This window comes from Somniosus microcephalus, unplaced genomic scaffold (assembly GCF_052327205.1).
Source record: "Somniosus microcephalus isolate GS21.2 unplaced genomic scaffold, FLI_Smic_1.0 unresolved_chr3, whole genome shotgun sequence".
NCBI lineage: Eukaryota > Metazoa > Chordata > Chondrichthyes > Squaliformes > Somniosidae > Somniosus > Somniosus microcephalus.
This window is the reverse complement of record NW_028225181.1, coordinates 20,669,705-20,683,217: the sequence shown is the minus strand read 5'-3', so window position 1 is coordinate 20,683,217 and position 13,513 is coordinate 20,669,705. Positions and strand designations below refer to the sequence as shown.

The following is a 13,513-nucleotide window of genomic DNA, read 5'->3' as shown; positions in this document are numbered from 1 at the left end:
CTTGAGAAGGTGGTGGTGAGCCGCCGCCTTGAACCGCTGCAGTCCGTGTGGTGAAGATGTTCCCACGGTGCTGTTAGGGAGGGAGATCCAGGATTTTGACCCAGCAACGATGAAGGATCGGCCGATATATTTCCAAGTCAGGATGGTGTGTGACTTGGAGAGGAACTTGGAGGTGGCGGTGTTCCCATGCGCCTGCTGCCCTTGTCCTTCTAGGTGGAAGAGTTCACGGGTTTGGGAGGTGCTGCCGAAGAAGCCTTGGCGAGTTGCTGCAGTGCATCTTGTAGATGGTACACACTGTAGCCACGGCACGCCGGTGGTGGAGGGAGTGCATGTTTAAGGTGGTGGATGGGGTGCCACTCGCCACAGAATACCCAGCCTCTGACCTGCTCTTGCACCCACAGTATTTGTGTGGCTGGTCCAGGTAAGTTTCTGTTCAATGGTGACCCCCCCCCAGGATGTTGATGGTGGGGGATTCATTGCCATTGAATGTCAAGGGGAGGCGGTTAGATGCTCCCTTGTTGGAGATGGTCATTGCCTGGAACTTGTGTGTTCTGTCACTTATCGGCCCAAGCCTTTGTAACATCGCCCCTCTCCACCTCTGCCTCAACCGATCTGCTGATGAAATCCTCGTGCGTGCTCTTTGTCACCTCCAGACTCGACTATACCAACGTTCTCCTGGCTTGCCTCCCATCTTTCACCCTCCGTAAACTCAGCTCATCCGAAACTCTGCTGCCCCATATCCTAACTCGCTCCAAGTCCCGTTCACCCATTACACCACCCCCCCCCCGTGCTCGCTGACCTACACCGGCTCCTAGTCCGGCAACGCCTTGATTTGAAAATTCTCCATCCTCGTGTTCAAATCCCTCCATGGCCTCGCCCCTTCCCTATCACTGTAACCTCCTCCAACCCTCCAACCCTGGCCTCTTGTGCATCCCCGATTTTCATCACAGGCGGCCGTGCCTTCAGCTGCCCAGGCCCTAAGCTCTGAATTCCCTGCCTAAACCTCTCCGCGCCTCTACCTCTCTCTCCTCCTTTCAGACGCTCCTTCATACCTACTTCTTTGACCAAGCTTTTGGTCACCTGCCCTAATTTCTTCCATTAGCATTTTCAGGACCGATATCGATAGGTTTTTAATCTAATACCTTCTTATCTGTCCCAGTGTCAAATTCTGCTTGATAACGCTCCTGTGAAGATCCTTGGGATGTTTCACTATGTTAAAGGCGCTATATATATATACGCAAGTTGTTGTTGTTTCTGTGCCCCTCACTGGTGACTCCACTCTCCCCACCCCACTTACCATAGGAACAAGAGGAGGCCATTCAGCCCCTCGAGCCTGCTCCGCCATTTGATCAGATCGAGGCTGATCTGCGCCTCATATTCATTTGCCCGCCTTTGCCCCATCTCCCTCGATACCCTTACCCAACAGAACTCTATCGCTAACAGTCTTGAAAACACTAATGGACCCCCCTGGCATCGATAGCCTTTTGTGCGAGGGAGTTCCAGATTTCCACTACCCTTTGTGTGAAGAAGTGCTTGATTAGAAGGGCACACGGTGGCATAGTGGTTAGCACTGTTGCCTCACAGCGCCAGGGACCCGGGTTCGAATCCGGCCTCGGGCGACTGTCTGTGTGGAGTTTGCACATTCTCCCCGTGTTTGCGTGGGTTTCCTCTGGGTGCTCCGGTTTCCTCCCACAGTCCAAAGATGTGCGGGTTAGGATGATTGGCTATGATAAATTGACCCTTAGTGTTAGGGGGATTAAATACGTGGGGTTACGGGGATAGGGTGGGATATGTGTTGGTGTAGGGGTTACGGGGATCGGGTGGGATATGTGTCGGTGCAGGCTCGATGGGCCGAAATGGCCTCAATCACAAAATCACAGAAACCCCACAGTGCAGATAAAGTACAGTACTGCCAGTTGAGGGTAATGCAATGCAATGCCTACCAGCAGCGTGGGAGACACACAGTATCCCTGTAAAACACCATGGGCTAGAAATTGACTTGGGGCGGCCAGCTCGCTTGCGCCCAGAAATTACCGCTGCGCGCGGAGCCAATTGCGCCCGCCGGAAATTCACTTTCAGCGCCCCAAGTCGAAGCCGGCCGCAAAGCAAGGGTTTCGGCGCCCCCGCTTGGGGCGCTGAAACTGAATATCGGCACGCTAAGTGCCGCAGCGCCACCCGCTGCGGAGCGGCAGGCTGCGGTACTGCAGGCCTTCCTCCCTCTCTTAAGGAGGAGGTGCCTGCAACAGCGCGATCGCCGCTCGCTAGTGCCGGCAAATGAGCCCGGCACCACGGAGAAGTGCCGGGCTCCCGGAAAACAGCCGGCAATGCCGCGGGGGGGGGGGGTGGAGTGGAGGAGGCCGGGGAAGGAGGTGCAGGCAGGCGGCCACCGAAAAAGCGGCCGGCCGCACATCCGCCTTAACTCGCCCCACTACCGCATCAGGTAGGCCCCGTTTTCTGGTCGCTGTTTGCGGCCGCCGCGGAAGAGGCAGCCGCAACTCAATATGGCGGTCGGGCCGGTAGCGGGGCGGTAGCGGGGCACTGCGCACACCGATGACGTCATCAGTGGCGGCGCAGCGCTACTGGCTAACGCCACCATTACCGCACTGCTGAATATCGGGGAAAGTTTAGCAAGTGGCGCAAAAGCCCTCTTTGGGCGAAAACTGGGCGCAAAGCCAACCGAATTTCTAGGCCCATCCCTGTTGTGTCCGTGTGTTACTAGAGACACTGAAGACAGGAGTTGGTTTCACAGGTGTTTACTAAACAAAGTCTGGAGGGGAACTAACTGATACAACACAATATACAGGCTTATATAGCCCGAGTGGCCATTACCGGCATTACAGTACACAGGGGGCTCTTAAAGGCACATACACTACAATTCCTCCCCTTTTAGCCAACCAGTACATAATATTTTAAGTTATCATTAATTACATGTTACAAGAAAAATAATCTACACATTGCTGCAGTTAATCAATTATAAGTCAGTCTCTCTGGAGGCTTCCTGACTCGGTCCGGATAACACCTCGGTGGTGTAGTAGTTTCTGGTGGTGTAGTAGGTTCTTTTGGCAAGGCTGATTCGGCTTGAATGCCAGTGTCTGGTTCATCGGTTTCCAGTATCACCGGATCGGAGGTAGATACTATGGGTATCTCTACTTCATCATTAGGCGTATAGAGTTGTGGTGTAGGTTGTCCCTTTTCGGATGACCCTATGATTTGGTCAGCATGGCGCCTTATTATGCTTTCTCCGATGTCCACGGTATACATCAGCGGTCCTAGTCGTGTGCAAATAGTTCCAGGCTGCCATTTCTTGGTACGGTAGTCCCGGGCCAAAACTTGTTGACCTATCTGGAAGGTTCTAGTTGGCCTTTCATTCATGCCTTGAAATTGCCGGCTCTCCACGTCCCTTCTGATGTTTGGCTTGATCAAATCCAGCCGGCATCTTAGGCTTCTATTGAAGAACATCATGGCGGGAGTTTGGTTTGTAACCATATGTGTTGCATTCCTGTTTGCAAACAAGAAGTTATCCACCTTATGCTGAAGTTTTATGTCTTCATTACCCACGGCCTTCTTGAAGGTCTGGACAAACCTTTCAGCCAATCCATTTGTGGCGGGATGGTATGGGGCGGATGGGTAGTGCTTAACCCCATTGTTTTTTAAGAACTTCCTGAATTCTTCGGACACAAATTGCGGTCCATTATCAGAACAGATCTGTTCAGGCAGCCCATTCCTGGCAAATATGGTCCTTAATACTGTGATGGTTTTTTCCGTGGTGGTGGAGGACATCTTTATTACCTCCGGCCACTTGGAGTGTGCATCAACCGCGATTAAGAACATTGAGTCCATAAATGGACCAGCAAAGTCGATGTGTACCCTTTGCCAGGGAGATGAGGGCCACTCCCATGGATGTAGAGGGGCTTGTGGTGGAGCGTTTTGGACCTTCTGGCATCCTAGGCAGCTCTTGGTCATTTCTTCGATGTCTCCATCGATACCTGGCCACCATACAAACGCCCTGGCTAGGTTCTTCATTTTCACTCCACCCAGATGCCCCTCGTGAAGCTCCTTTAGAACTTTATCCTGGAGTTTGGGTGGAATCACCACTCTGGATCCACACATCAAGGTTCCTCGGCACACTGACAGCTGTTCTCTTCTTTGTGAGAATGCTGGCAACAGTGGTTCACCATGTGCTGGCCATCCCTTCACTGTTAAATCGTAGACTCGTGAGAGAGTCGGGTCATTTCTAGTTTCCCTTTCAATGGCAGAATTTGTTACTGGTAGACATTCGACTATGGTAGAGTGGAAAATCTCCACTGGGTCTACGGTAGGTGCTTCTTCTACCGTTAGCAACGGTAGGCGCGATAAACCGTCAGCATTCCCATGCTGTTTTGATCCTTTGTATTCTATGTTATATTGGTGTGCCCCTAGGAAAAGGGACCACCTCTGTAGCCTTTACGCTGTCATAATGGGAACACCCTTTTTAGGGTTGAATATGGAGACGAGGGGTTGATGGTCAGTCAACAAGGTAAATTTTTGTCTGTGTAGGTAATGGTTGAATTTCTTCACTCCCCATACCAGGCTGAGTGCTTCCCTGTCGATTTGGGCATAGTTACGCTCAGCTGAGTTCAATGAGCGTGACGCAAAAGCTATCGGCCGTTCCGAGCCATCAGGGAATTTATGCGATAATACTGCTCCTACGCTGTAAGGGGATGCATCGCACGCCAGTCTGATTGGCAGCGATGGGTTGTAATGAGCCAAAACTTCTTTGGACGTGATTAAGTCTTTGCATTTATGGAAGGCACGTTTACAGTCTTCGCTCCATTTCCAAATTACTCCTGTTTGTAGCAGTTCATTAAGAGGGTGCAGAACAGTTGACAAGTTCGGTAAAAATTTATGATAGTAATTTATTAATCCCAGGAACGACCTTAATTGTGAAACATTTTCAGGTGCTGGGGCTTTTATGACCGCTTCAATTTTTTCAGGTGACTTATGCAACCCTTCCTTATTAATTATGTGGCCACAATATGATATTTGATTCTGGAAAAATTCGCACTTGGGGCGATTTGCTCGTAGGCCCCGTTCTCTCAGCCTAGTGAGCACCTGCTCCAAATTGGCACGGTGCTCGTTGTCGTTTTCTCCTGTTACAAGGATGTCGTCTAGGTAGCATTGAGTCCCCGGAATCCCTTGGAGGACTTGCTCCATAGCTCTTTGCCAGATAGCTGGAGCGGATGCTACTCCGAAAACCAGTCGATTGTACTGGTACAGGCCTTTGTGTGTATTTATCGTGAGATACTTTTTAGAGGCCTCTTCAACCTCCATCTGTAGATATGCCTGTGCCAAGTCAATTTTGGTGAAACGTTTCCCTCCGGATAGTGAGGCGAAAATATCTTCTATCCTCGGAAGAGGATACTGTACCGTGTGAAGGACCGGGTTTACAGTCACCTTGAAGTCTCCACAGATGTGAATTTTTCTCTGTTCTTCAGATTTATCATTATTCAATGTTTTCTTCATGACTGGGACGATGGGTGTTGCCCACTCGCTCCAATCTATTTTGGATAATACGCCTGCCTTTTCCAAATTCTCCAGCTCTGCCTCGACTGCTGGACGAATTGCGTATGGCACCGGTCTTGCCTTAAAAAACTTGGGAATTGCCGCATCTTCCACTTTTATTGAGGCGGTGATGCCTTTCAAGGTTCCTAGTTTCTCTTGAAACACTTCTTTGGCGTTGGCCAAGATGTCTTTTAATCGTTCAGGTATGACGTCATCATCGTTTTTTTCCTTACTGGTCACCGTCAGTGCCTGAATGGAGTGCCAGTCTATAGGTATCTTCCTGATCCATTCACGTCCCAACAGCGGTGGACCACCATCTTGTAGAACGTATAAATACAACTTTTGTATTTCCTTGCCGTTGTATACAACAGGCACCCTTATTTTTCCTTTGGGGTATACTTTCTGCCCCGTATATGTTTTCAAGATAACGGATGTGTCTTTTAAAGGTATATGCGGGAATAGCCGCTCGTAATCCCGTCGATTTATGACGGTCAGAGCTGATCCTGTATCTAGCTCCATTTTAACTGGGGACCCTGCTATCGTGAGGGTAACCCAAATGGTCTGGTAATCTTCTTTGGCAATTACATTATGTAATTTGAGACAGCTCAGTCTCTTGTTTTCGGAGTCGCTATCGCTCTTCTGGTCTTTGGAGCTACTGTCCGTCATCATTTGTACCTTTCTGTACTTTTCTTTATTGATTTTTTTTTCTTGTCCGTGGATTTTTTTTGTCCAGATCGGCATACCCGTGCAATGTGTCCAATCTTTCCGCATTGCCTGCATGCTTTGTCCTTGAACCAGCAGTCCCTCTGGTCATGGGTGGATCTGCCGCAGCGATAACATCTCTCGAAACCCTGTGTCATTTCATGGGTGCCGAAGTCCTGTGTCTTTTGTTGTATCTCTGCAGCTCCTCTTGCGGCTGCTTCGTATGATACAGCCATACTGAAAGCCTTGTCCAGTGTTAAATCTTTCTCAGAAAGCAGCCTTTTCTGTGTTCCTTCACTTAGGAGACCGCAGACGAATTTGTCTCGAAGAGAATCTGCCAGTCCTGCCCCGAATTGGCAGTGCTTTGATAGCTTTCTTAATTCGGTGAGGTAATCAGCGTTACTTTCATTCTTGTGTTGATTCCTCTTTAAGAATTTGAATCGTTCCGCTATCAGCAGCGGTGTTGGGTTTAAGTGCTCCTGTAGGGTATCAACAATTTCTTTAAAATTCTTGTCCTTTGGTTTGGCTGGAGTGATTAAGTTTCGTAACAGCCGGTATGTCTTTGCGCCCATTAGATTTAGAAGTACTGACGCTTTTTTTTCATTTTCTATTCCATTTGCGGTGCAATATACCTCCACTCTTTCCTCATATGTGGTCCAATCCTCTATATCGTTATCAAAAGCATCAATATTGCCAGACTTAGGCATCCTGGAAAAAAAATGGCGCTTCCTGCGCTTTTCTTTCTTTTCTGCAGAAAAGATATGGCGCTTCCCCGCCGCTGCTGCCGATGACAATGCTGTTTTCCGCGGGTTTCCCTTTTTATTTATTTATTTACAGGTGGAGACTCGTTCCCGCCGGACTCTCTCTCTAGGCCTGAATGCCGACCTGCTTGCAGCGCCGGCCGTCTCCCGAGTGCTCCCTCCCCGTCTGTTACTGCTTGCCTCCGCCTTCGCTGCTTGGCCTAGCTGCAGAGCCAGCCGCTGGAGCCCCAGCCCGACGCCCAGGAAGGATTATTGCAGTACCTGCCACCAGCTCGGCTAGCTGGTGAAACCACAGCTTATTCTTTTTCTTGCTTTCCTTCGAATTTGGACGCCAGAGGAATCGATGTCCTTGAGGTGCTGCCGAATTGCAGGTAAGTCCGTTTCCAATTCTTCGCCACTGTTGTGTCCGTGTGTTAATAGAGACACTGAAGACAGGAGTTGGTTTCACAGGTGTTTACTAAACAAAGTCTGGAGGGGAACTAACTGATACAACACAATATACAGGCTTATATAGCCCGAGTGGCTATTACCGGCATTATAGTACACAGGGGGCTCTTAAAGGCACATACACTACAATCACCCCTGAATGGCCTAGCTCTAATTTAAAGGTAATTAAAAACCGGAAAAGCTGGAAATACTCAGCAGGCCAGGCAGCATCTGTGGCGGGAGAAGCAGAGTTGAGGTTTCTTCTGGTCGATGACCTTTCGTCAGAAAAGAGTTGGAACACAAAACAGTTACGTGGAGAGACTGGAGAAGCAGGGGTTGTTCTCCTCAGAGCAGGGAAACATAGAAGATAGGAGCAGGAGTAGGCCATTCGGCCCCTCGAGCCTGCTCCGCCATTCAATGCGATCATGGCTGATCATCCAAATTCAGTACCCGGTCCCTGCTTTCTCCCCATATCCCTTGATCCCTTTAGCCTTAAGAAATATATCTAACTCCTTCTTGAATATATTTAATGAATTGGCCTCTACTGCCTTCTGTGGTAGAGAATTCCACAGGTTCATCACTCTCTGGGCGAAGAAATTCCTCCTCATCTCAGCCCTAAATGGCTTACCCCTTATCCTTAGACTGTGACCCCTGGTTCTGGACTCCCCGACCATCAGGAACATCCTTCCTGCATCTAGTTTGTCCAGTCCTGTTAGAATTTTATAAGCTTCAATGAGATCCCCTCTCATTCTTCTGAACTCCAGCGAGTACAAGCCTTATCGACCTAATCTCTCCTCATACGTCATTCCTGCCATCCCAGGTATCAGTCTGGTGAATCTTTGCTGCACTCCCTCCATGGCAAGAACATCCTTCCTCAGATAAGGCAACCAAAACTGCACACAATACTCAAGATGTGGTCTCACCAAGGCCCTGTACAACTGCAGCAAGACATCCTTGTTCCTGTACTCAAACCCTCTCGCTACGAAGGCCAACATACCATTTGCCTTCTTAACCGCCTGCTGCACCTGCATGCTTACCTTCAGCGACTGGTGCACAAGGACACCCAGGTCTCGTTGCACTTCCCCTTTTCCCAATCTATTGCCGTTCAGATAATAATCTGCCTTCTTGTTTTTGACACCAAAGTGGATAAGCTCGCATTTATCCACGTTATACTGCATCTGCCATGCTTCTGCCCAATCACCCAACCTGTCCAAACCTCCTCACAGCACACACGCCCACCCAGCTTTGTGTCGTCTGCAAACTGGCTGGAAGGGGCAATAACCAGAGGGCACAGATTGAAAGTGATTGGCAAAAGAACCAGAGGTGAGATGAGGGAAAGCTTTTTTCCACAACGTGTGGTTAGGATTTGGAATGCACTGCCTGATAGGGTGGTGGATACAGATTCTCAGTAGTAGCCTTCGAAAGGGAATTGGATAAATGCTAAAAGAAGAAAATACAGGAAACTTTCTGGTATCCGGCACTGATGGGACCGAGCTGGTGCCGTACCATCAAAACTGCCGTAGAAACCAGCGCTAATGTTAAAACATACGGAGCTTTTGCGCGCCGTGTGAATCAACAAACCCTGTTGCTTAGCAACAGCTTCAAAACAGTCGGCCGCAGCTTAAAAGCATCTCTGTAGCTAAGCAACAGCTTCAGCTAGACCTTGCAGAGCCTGACTGGGGGAAAAAAAAGCAACGAGAAGTAAAAAAAAACTTATAGGAAACGGCTCCTGAATTTTGCAGGTAGATAGAGCTTTCCGGACATTTAACCTCCGGTTAAACGAAAGTTTCCTGTAATTACAGGGATATGGGGAAAGAGTGGAACTAACTGGATTGCTCTTCGAAAGAGCTGGCACAGATTCGATGGGCGAATGGCCTTCTCTGCTGTACTAGTCTATGAATGGGTTGTGTATATTGGAACTTCAATGGGCACTGAGTGTTAGTGAATATTCACAGGATAAATCCCTCCCATATCAGTGTAATTAACGTTTCTGCCTCTGTTCCATTTAAGAAAAATCTACCATAGCAAATGTATATACAGTATTCCCAACACCATCCCCTCTGTATTCCCCTTTACATTATGAGGACAGGTTGCATAAACTAGGCTTGATTACCCTTGAGTATGGCAGATCTAATTCAGGTGTTTAAGATGATTAAAGGAGTTGATCGCGTAGATAGAAACTGGTTCCTCTGGTAATGGGAGGCCAGAACAAGGGGCACAACCTTAAAATGAGTTCCGACGAATGGTCATCGACCTGAAACGTTGACTCGGTTTCTCGCTTCACAGATGCTGCCTGACCTGCTGAGTATCTCCAGCATTTTCTGTTTTTATTACCTTAAAATTAGTGTTAGGCTGTTCAGGGGTGATGTCAGGGAGCACTTCTACACACAAAGGCTAGTGGAAATCTGGAACTCTCTTCCCCCAAAAGGCTGGGGAGGTTTGAATGGCGCAACAGGCTCAAGGGGCTAAACGGGCCTACTCCGTTCCGATGGCGACAGGCTCGAGGAGGCTGAATGGACCTATTCCTGTTTCTAAGTAAACAGGCTCGAGTGGGCTGAACGGGCCTACTCCTATTCCTGTGTAAACAGGTGCGAAGGGGACTGAACGGGCCTACTCCTGTTCCTATGGCGACAGGCTCGAGTGGGCTGAACGGGCCTACTCCTGTTCCTGTGTAAACCGGCTCGAAGGGGACTGAACGGGCCTACTCCTGTTCCTGTGGCGACAGGCTCGAGTGGGCTGAACGGGCCTACTCCTGTTCCTGTGTAAACAGGCTCGAAGGGGACTGAACGGGCCTACTCCTGTTCCTGTGGCGACAGGCTCGAGTGGGCTGAACGGGCCTAGTCCTATTCCTGTGTAAACAGGTGCGAAGGGGACTGAACGGGCCTACTCCTGTTCCTATGGCGACAGGCTCGAGTGGGCTGAACGGGCCTACTCCTATTCCTGTGTAAACAGGTGCGAAGGGGACTGAACGGGCCTACTCCTGTTCCTATGGCGACAGGCTCGAGTGGGCTGAACGGGCCTACTCCGTTCCGATGGCGACAGGCTCGAGGAGGCTGAATAGACCTACTCCTGTTTCTGTGTAAACAGGCTCGAGTGGGCTGAACGGGCCTACCCCTGTTCCTGTGTAAACAGGCTCAAGTGGGCTGAACGGGCCTACTCCTATTCCTGTGTAAACCGGCTCGAAGGGGACTGAACGGGCCTACTCCTGTTCCTATGGCGACAGGCTCGAGTGGGCTGAACGGGCCTACTCCGTTCCGATGGTGACAGGCTCGAGGAGGCTGAATGGACCTACTCCTGTTCCTGTGTAAACAGGCTCGAGGAGGCTGAATGGACCTACTCCTGTTCCTGTGTAAACAGGCTCGAAGGGGACTGAACGGGCCTACTCCTGTTCCTATGGCGACAGGCTCGAGGAGGCTGAATGGACCTACTCCTGTTTCTGTGTAAACAGGCTTGAGTGGGCTGAACGGGCCTACTCCTATTCCTGTGTAAACAGGTGCGAAGGGGACTGAACGGGCCTACTCCTGTTTCTGTGTAAACAGGCTCGAGTGGGCTGAACGGGCCTACTCCTATTCCTGTGTAAACAGGTGCGAAGGGGATTGAACGGGCCTACTCCTGTTCCTATGGCGACAGGCTCGAGTGGGCTGAACGGGCCTACTCCGTTCCGATGGCGACAGGCTCGAGGAGGCTGAATGGACCTACTCCTGTTCCTGTGTAAACAGGCTCGAGGAGGCTGAACGGGCCTACTCCTGTTCCTGTGTAAACCGGCTCGAAGGGGACTGAACGGGCCTACTCCTGTTCCTATGGCGACAGGCTCGAGGAGGCTGAATGGACCTACTCCTGTTTCTGTGTAAACAGGCTCGAGTGGGCTGAACGGGCCTACTCCTATTCCTGTGTAAACAGGTGCGAAGGGGACTGAACGGGCCTACTCCTGTTCCTATGGCGACAGGCTCGAGTGGGCTGAACGGGCCTACTCCTGTTACTGTGTAAAGCGGCTCGAGTGGGCTGAACGGGCCTACTCCTGTTCCTGTGTAAACCGGCTCGAGTGGGCTGAACGGGCCTACTCCTGTTCCTGTGTAAACAGGCGCAAAGGGGACTGAACAGGCCTTAGTCTGCCCTTGCAGCGCGTTCCTATGCAGAGCTAGACAGGTAGCTAACAACTTGATATCTTCCCATAAAAATCACAAGGCTTGACTTTTCTTGTAAACTTTACTGAAAGATTCTTATTGTGAAACTGAAATACAACACAGAAATGGAAGCACACATTAGTACACAAGCACATAACTGATATACATACATAAATTTAGGTAAGCCTGAGCAACACAGTACATTTGGCATGTAACTTACCAAAACACGTGGAAACACAGCTTACTGTGAATATACATTTAGCAAACTGAAAGGCATTCTCTTACATTCACTTTAAATTAGCCCTGTACATAGTGCATCAAATACAGCTACAAGTTAACCAGCTAGACAGAGAGCGAGCACTTCACGGCTAGCTGTGTAAGTTTGCTTACAGAGAAAAGCTACAAACTAAACATTTTCTGCAAAATATAGTGTACACTACTCATCTATAACATTCTCAAGTACTTACAGACAAATAGTGTCCAAGGCCGGAGCGTAACAAGAAAATAACTTCCCAGACCATGTGTGGCTGCAGGTCTGTGATATACAGTAGTTTACTTTACTGCACTTTACTGCACTTGCTAGGTACCAAATATCCACTAGGTGGTGGCACACAATGGAAATCGACCCAAATTACTCAAACCCCTGAATTAACTGGAAAACTAACATAAATTCCTAAAGGAAGGCAGCACAGGCCTACTCCTGTTCCTATGGCGACAGGCTCGAGTGGGCTGAACGGGCCTACTCCTGTTCCTGTGTAAACAGGCTCGAGTGGGCTGAACGGGCCTACTCCTGTTACTGTGTAAACAGGCTCGAAGGGGGCTGAATGGACCTACTTCTGTTCCTGTGGCGACAGGCTCGAGTGGGCTGAATGGGCCTACTCCTGTTCCTGTGTAAACAGGCTTGAGTGGGCTGAACGGGCCTACTCCTGTTCCTGTGTAAACAGGCTCGAAGGGGGCTGAATGGACCTACTCCTGTTCCTGTGTAAACAAGCTCGAGTGGGCCGAATGGGCCTACTCCTGTTCATGTGTAAACAGGTTTGAAGGGGACTGAACGGGCCTACTATTGTTCCTATGGCGACAGGCTCGAGTGGGCCGAACGGGCCTACTCCTGTTCCTGTGTAAATAGGCTCGAAGGGGACTGAACAGGCCTACTCCTGTTCCTATGGCGACAGGCTCGAAGGGGGCTGAATGAACCTACTCCTGTTCCTGTATAAACAGGCTCGAAGGGGACTGAACGGGCCTACTCCTGTTCCTATGGCGACAGGCTCGAAGGGGGCTGAACGAGCCTACTCCTGTTCCTGTATAAACAGGCTCGAAGGGGACTGAACGGGCCTACTCCTGTTCCTGTGTAAACAGGCTCGAGTGGGCTGAATGGACCTACTCCTGTTCCTATGGCAACAGGCTCGAGTGGGCCGAACGGGCCTACTCCTGTTCCTGTATAAACAGGCTCGAAGGGGACTGAACGGGCCTACTCCTGTTCCTATGCCGACAGGCTCGAAGGGGACTGAACGGGCCTACTCCTGTTCCTATGGCGACAGGCTCGAAGGGGACTGAACGAGCCTACTCCTGTTCCTATGGCGACAGGCTCGAGGGGGCTAAATAGGCCTACTCCTGTTCTGATGTTCCTTGAGATAACGGCCAGCTGTACTATTCGCCCTATTTCATTGCTTCCTTCGGTTCTGCCTTCCCCGCTCAGGGTTACAAGTTTGAGGAGGAGAATCCGATGAAGGAGCACCCACACCCCTACGAGGAGGGCCTGCGGAGACTGCAGGAGGGAGACCTTCCCAACGCGGTGCTGCTCTTTGAGGCTGCTGTGCAACAAGACAACCAACACATGGAGGTGAGGCAAAGATGGAGGGTGCGGGGCAGGGAGGGAAACAACTCGAATTTCTATTGCGCCTTCCATAACCTTGGGATGTCCCATAGGGCTTTACAGTCAATTTTTTTGAAGTCCAGTCA

The 13,513-nt window shown here is 50.1% G+C and overlaps 1 protein-coding gene across 1 annotated transcript in view; it reads left to right on the top strand.

Moving 5' to 3' along the window:
- pex5 (peroxisomal biogenesis factor 5) overlaps positions 1–13,513 on the top strand; it is a 64,002-nt gene that overhangs the window by 17,242 nt on the left and 33,247 nt on the right. Inside the window, exon 9 of the mRNA XM_085976706.1 lies at positions 13,251–13,394. Within this exon, the coding sequence (XP_085832832.1) occupies positions 13,251–13,394 (144 nt within the window). The remainder of the gene's footprint in view (positions 1–13,250; positions 13,395–13,513) is intronic.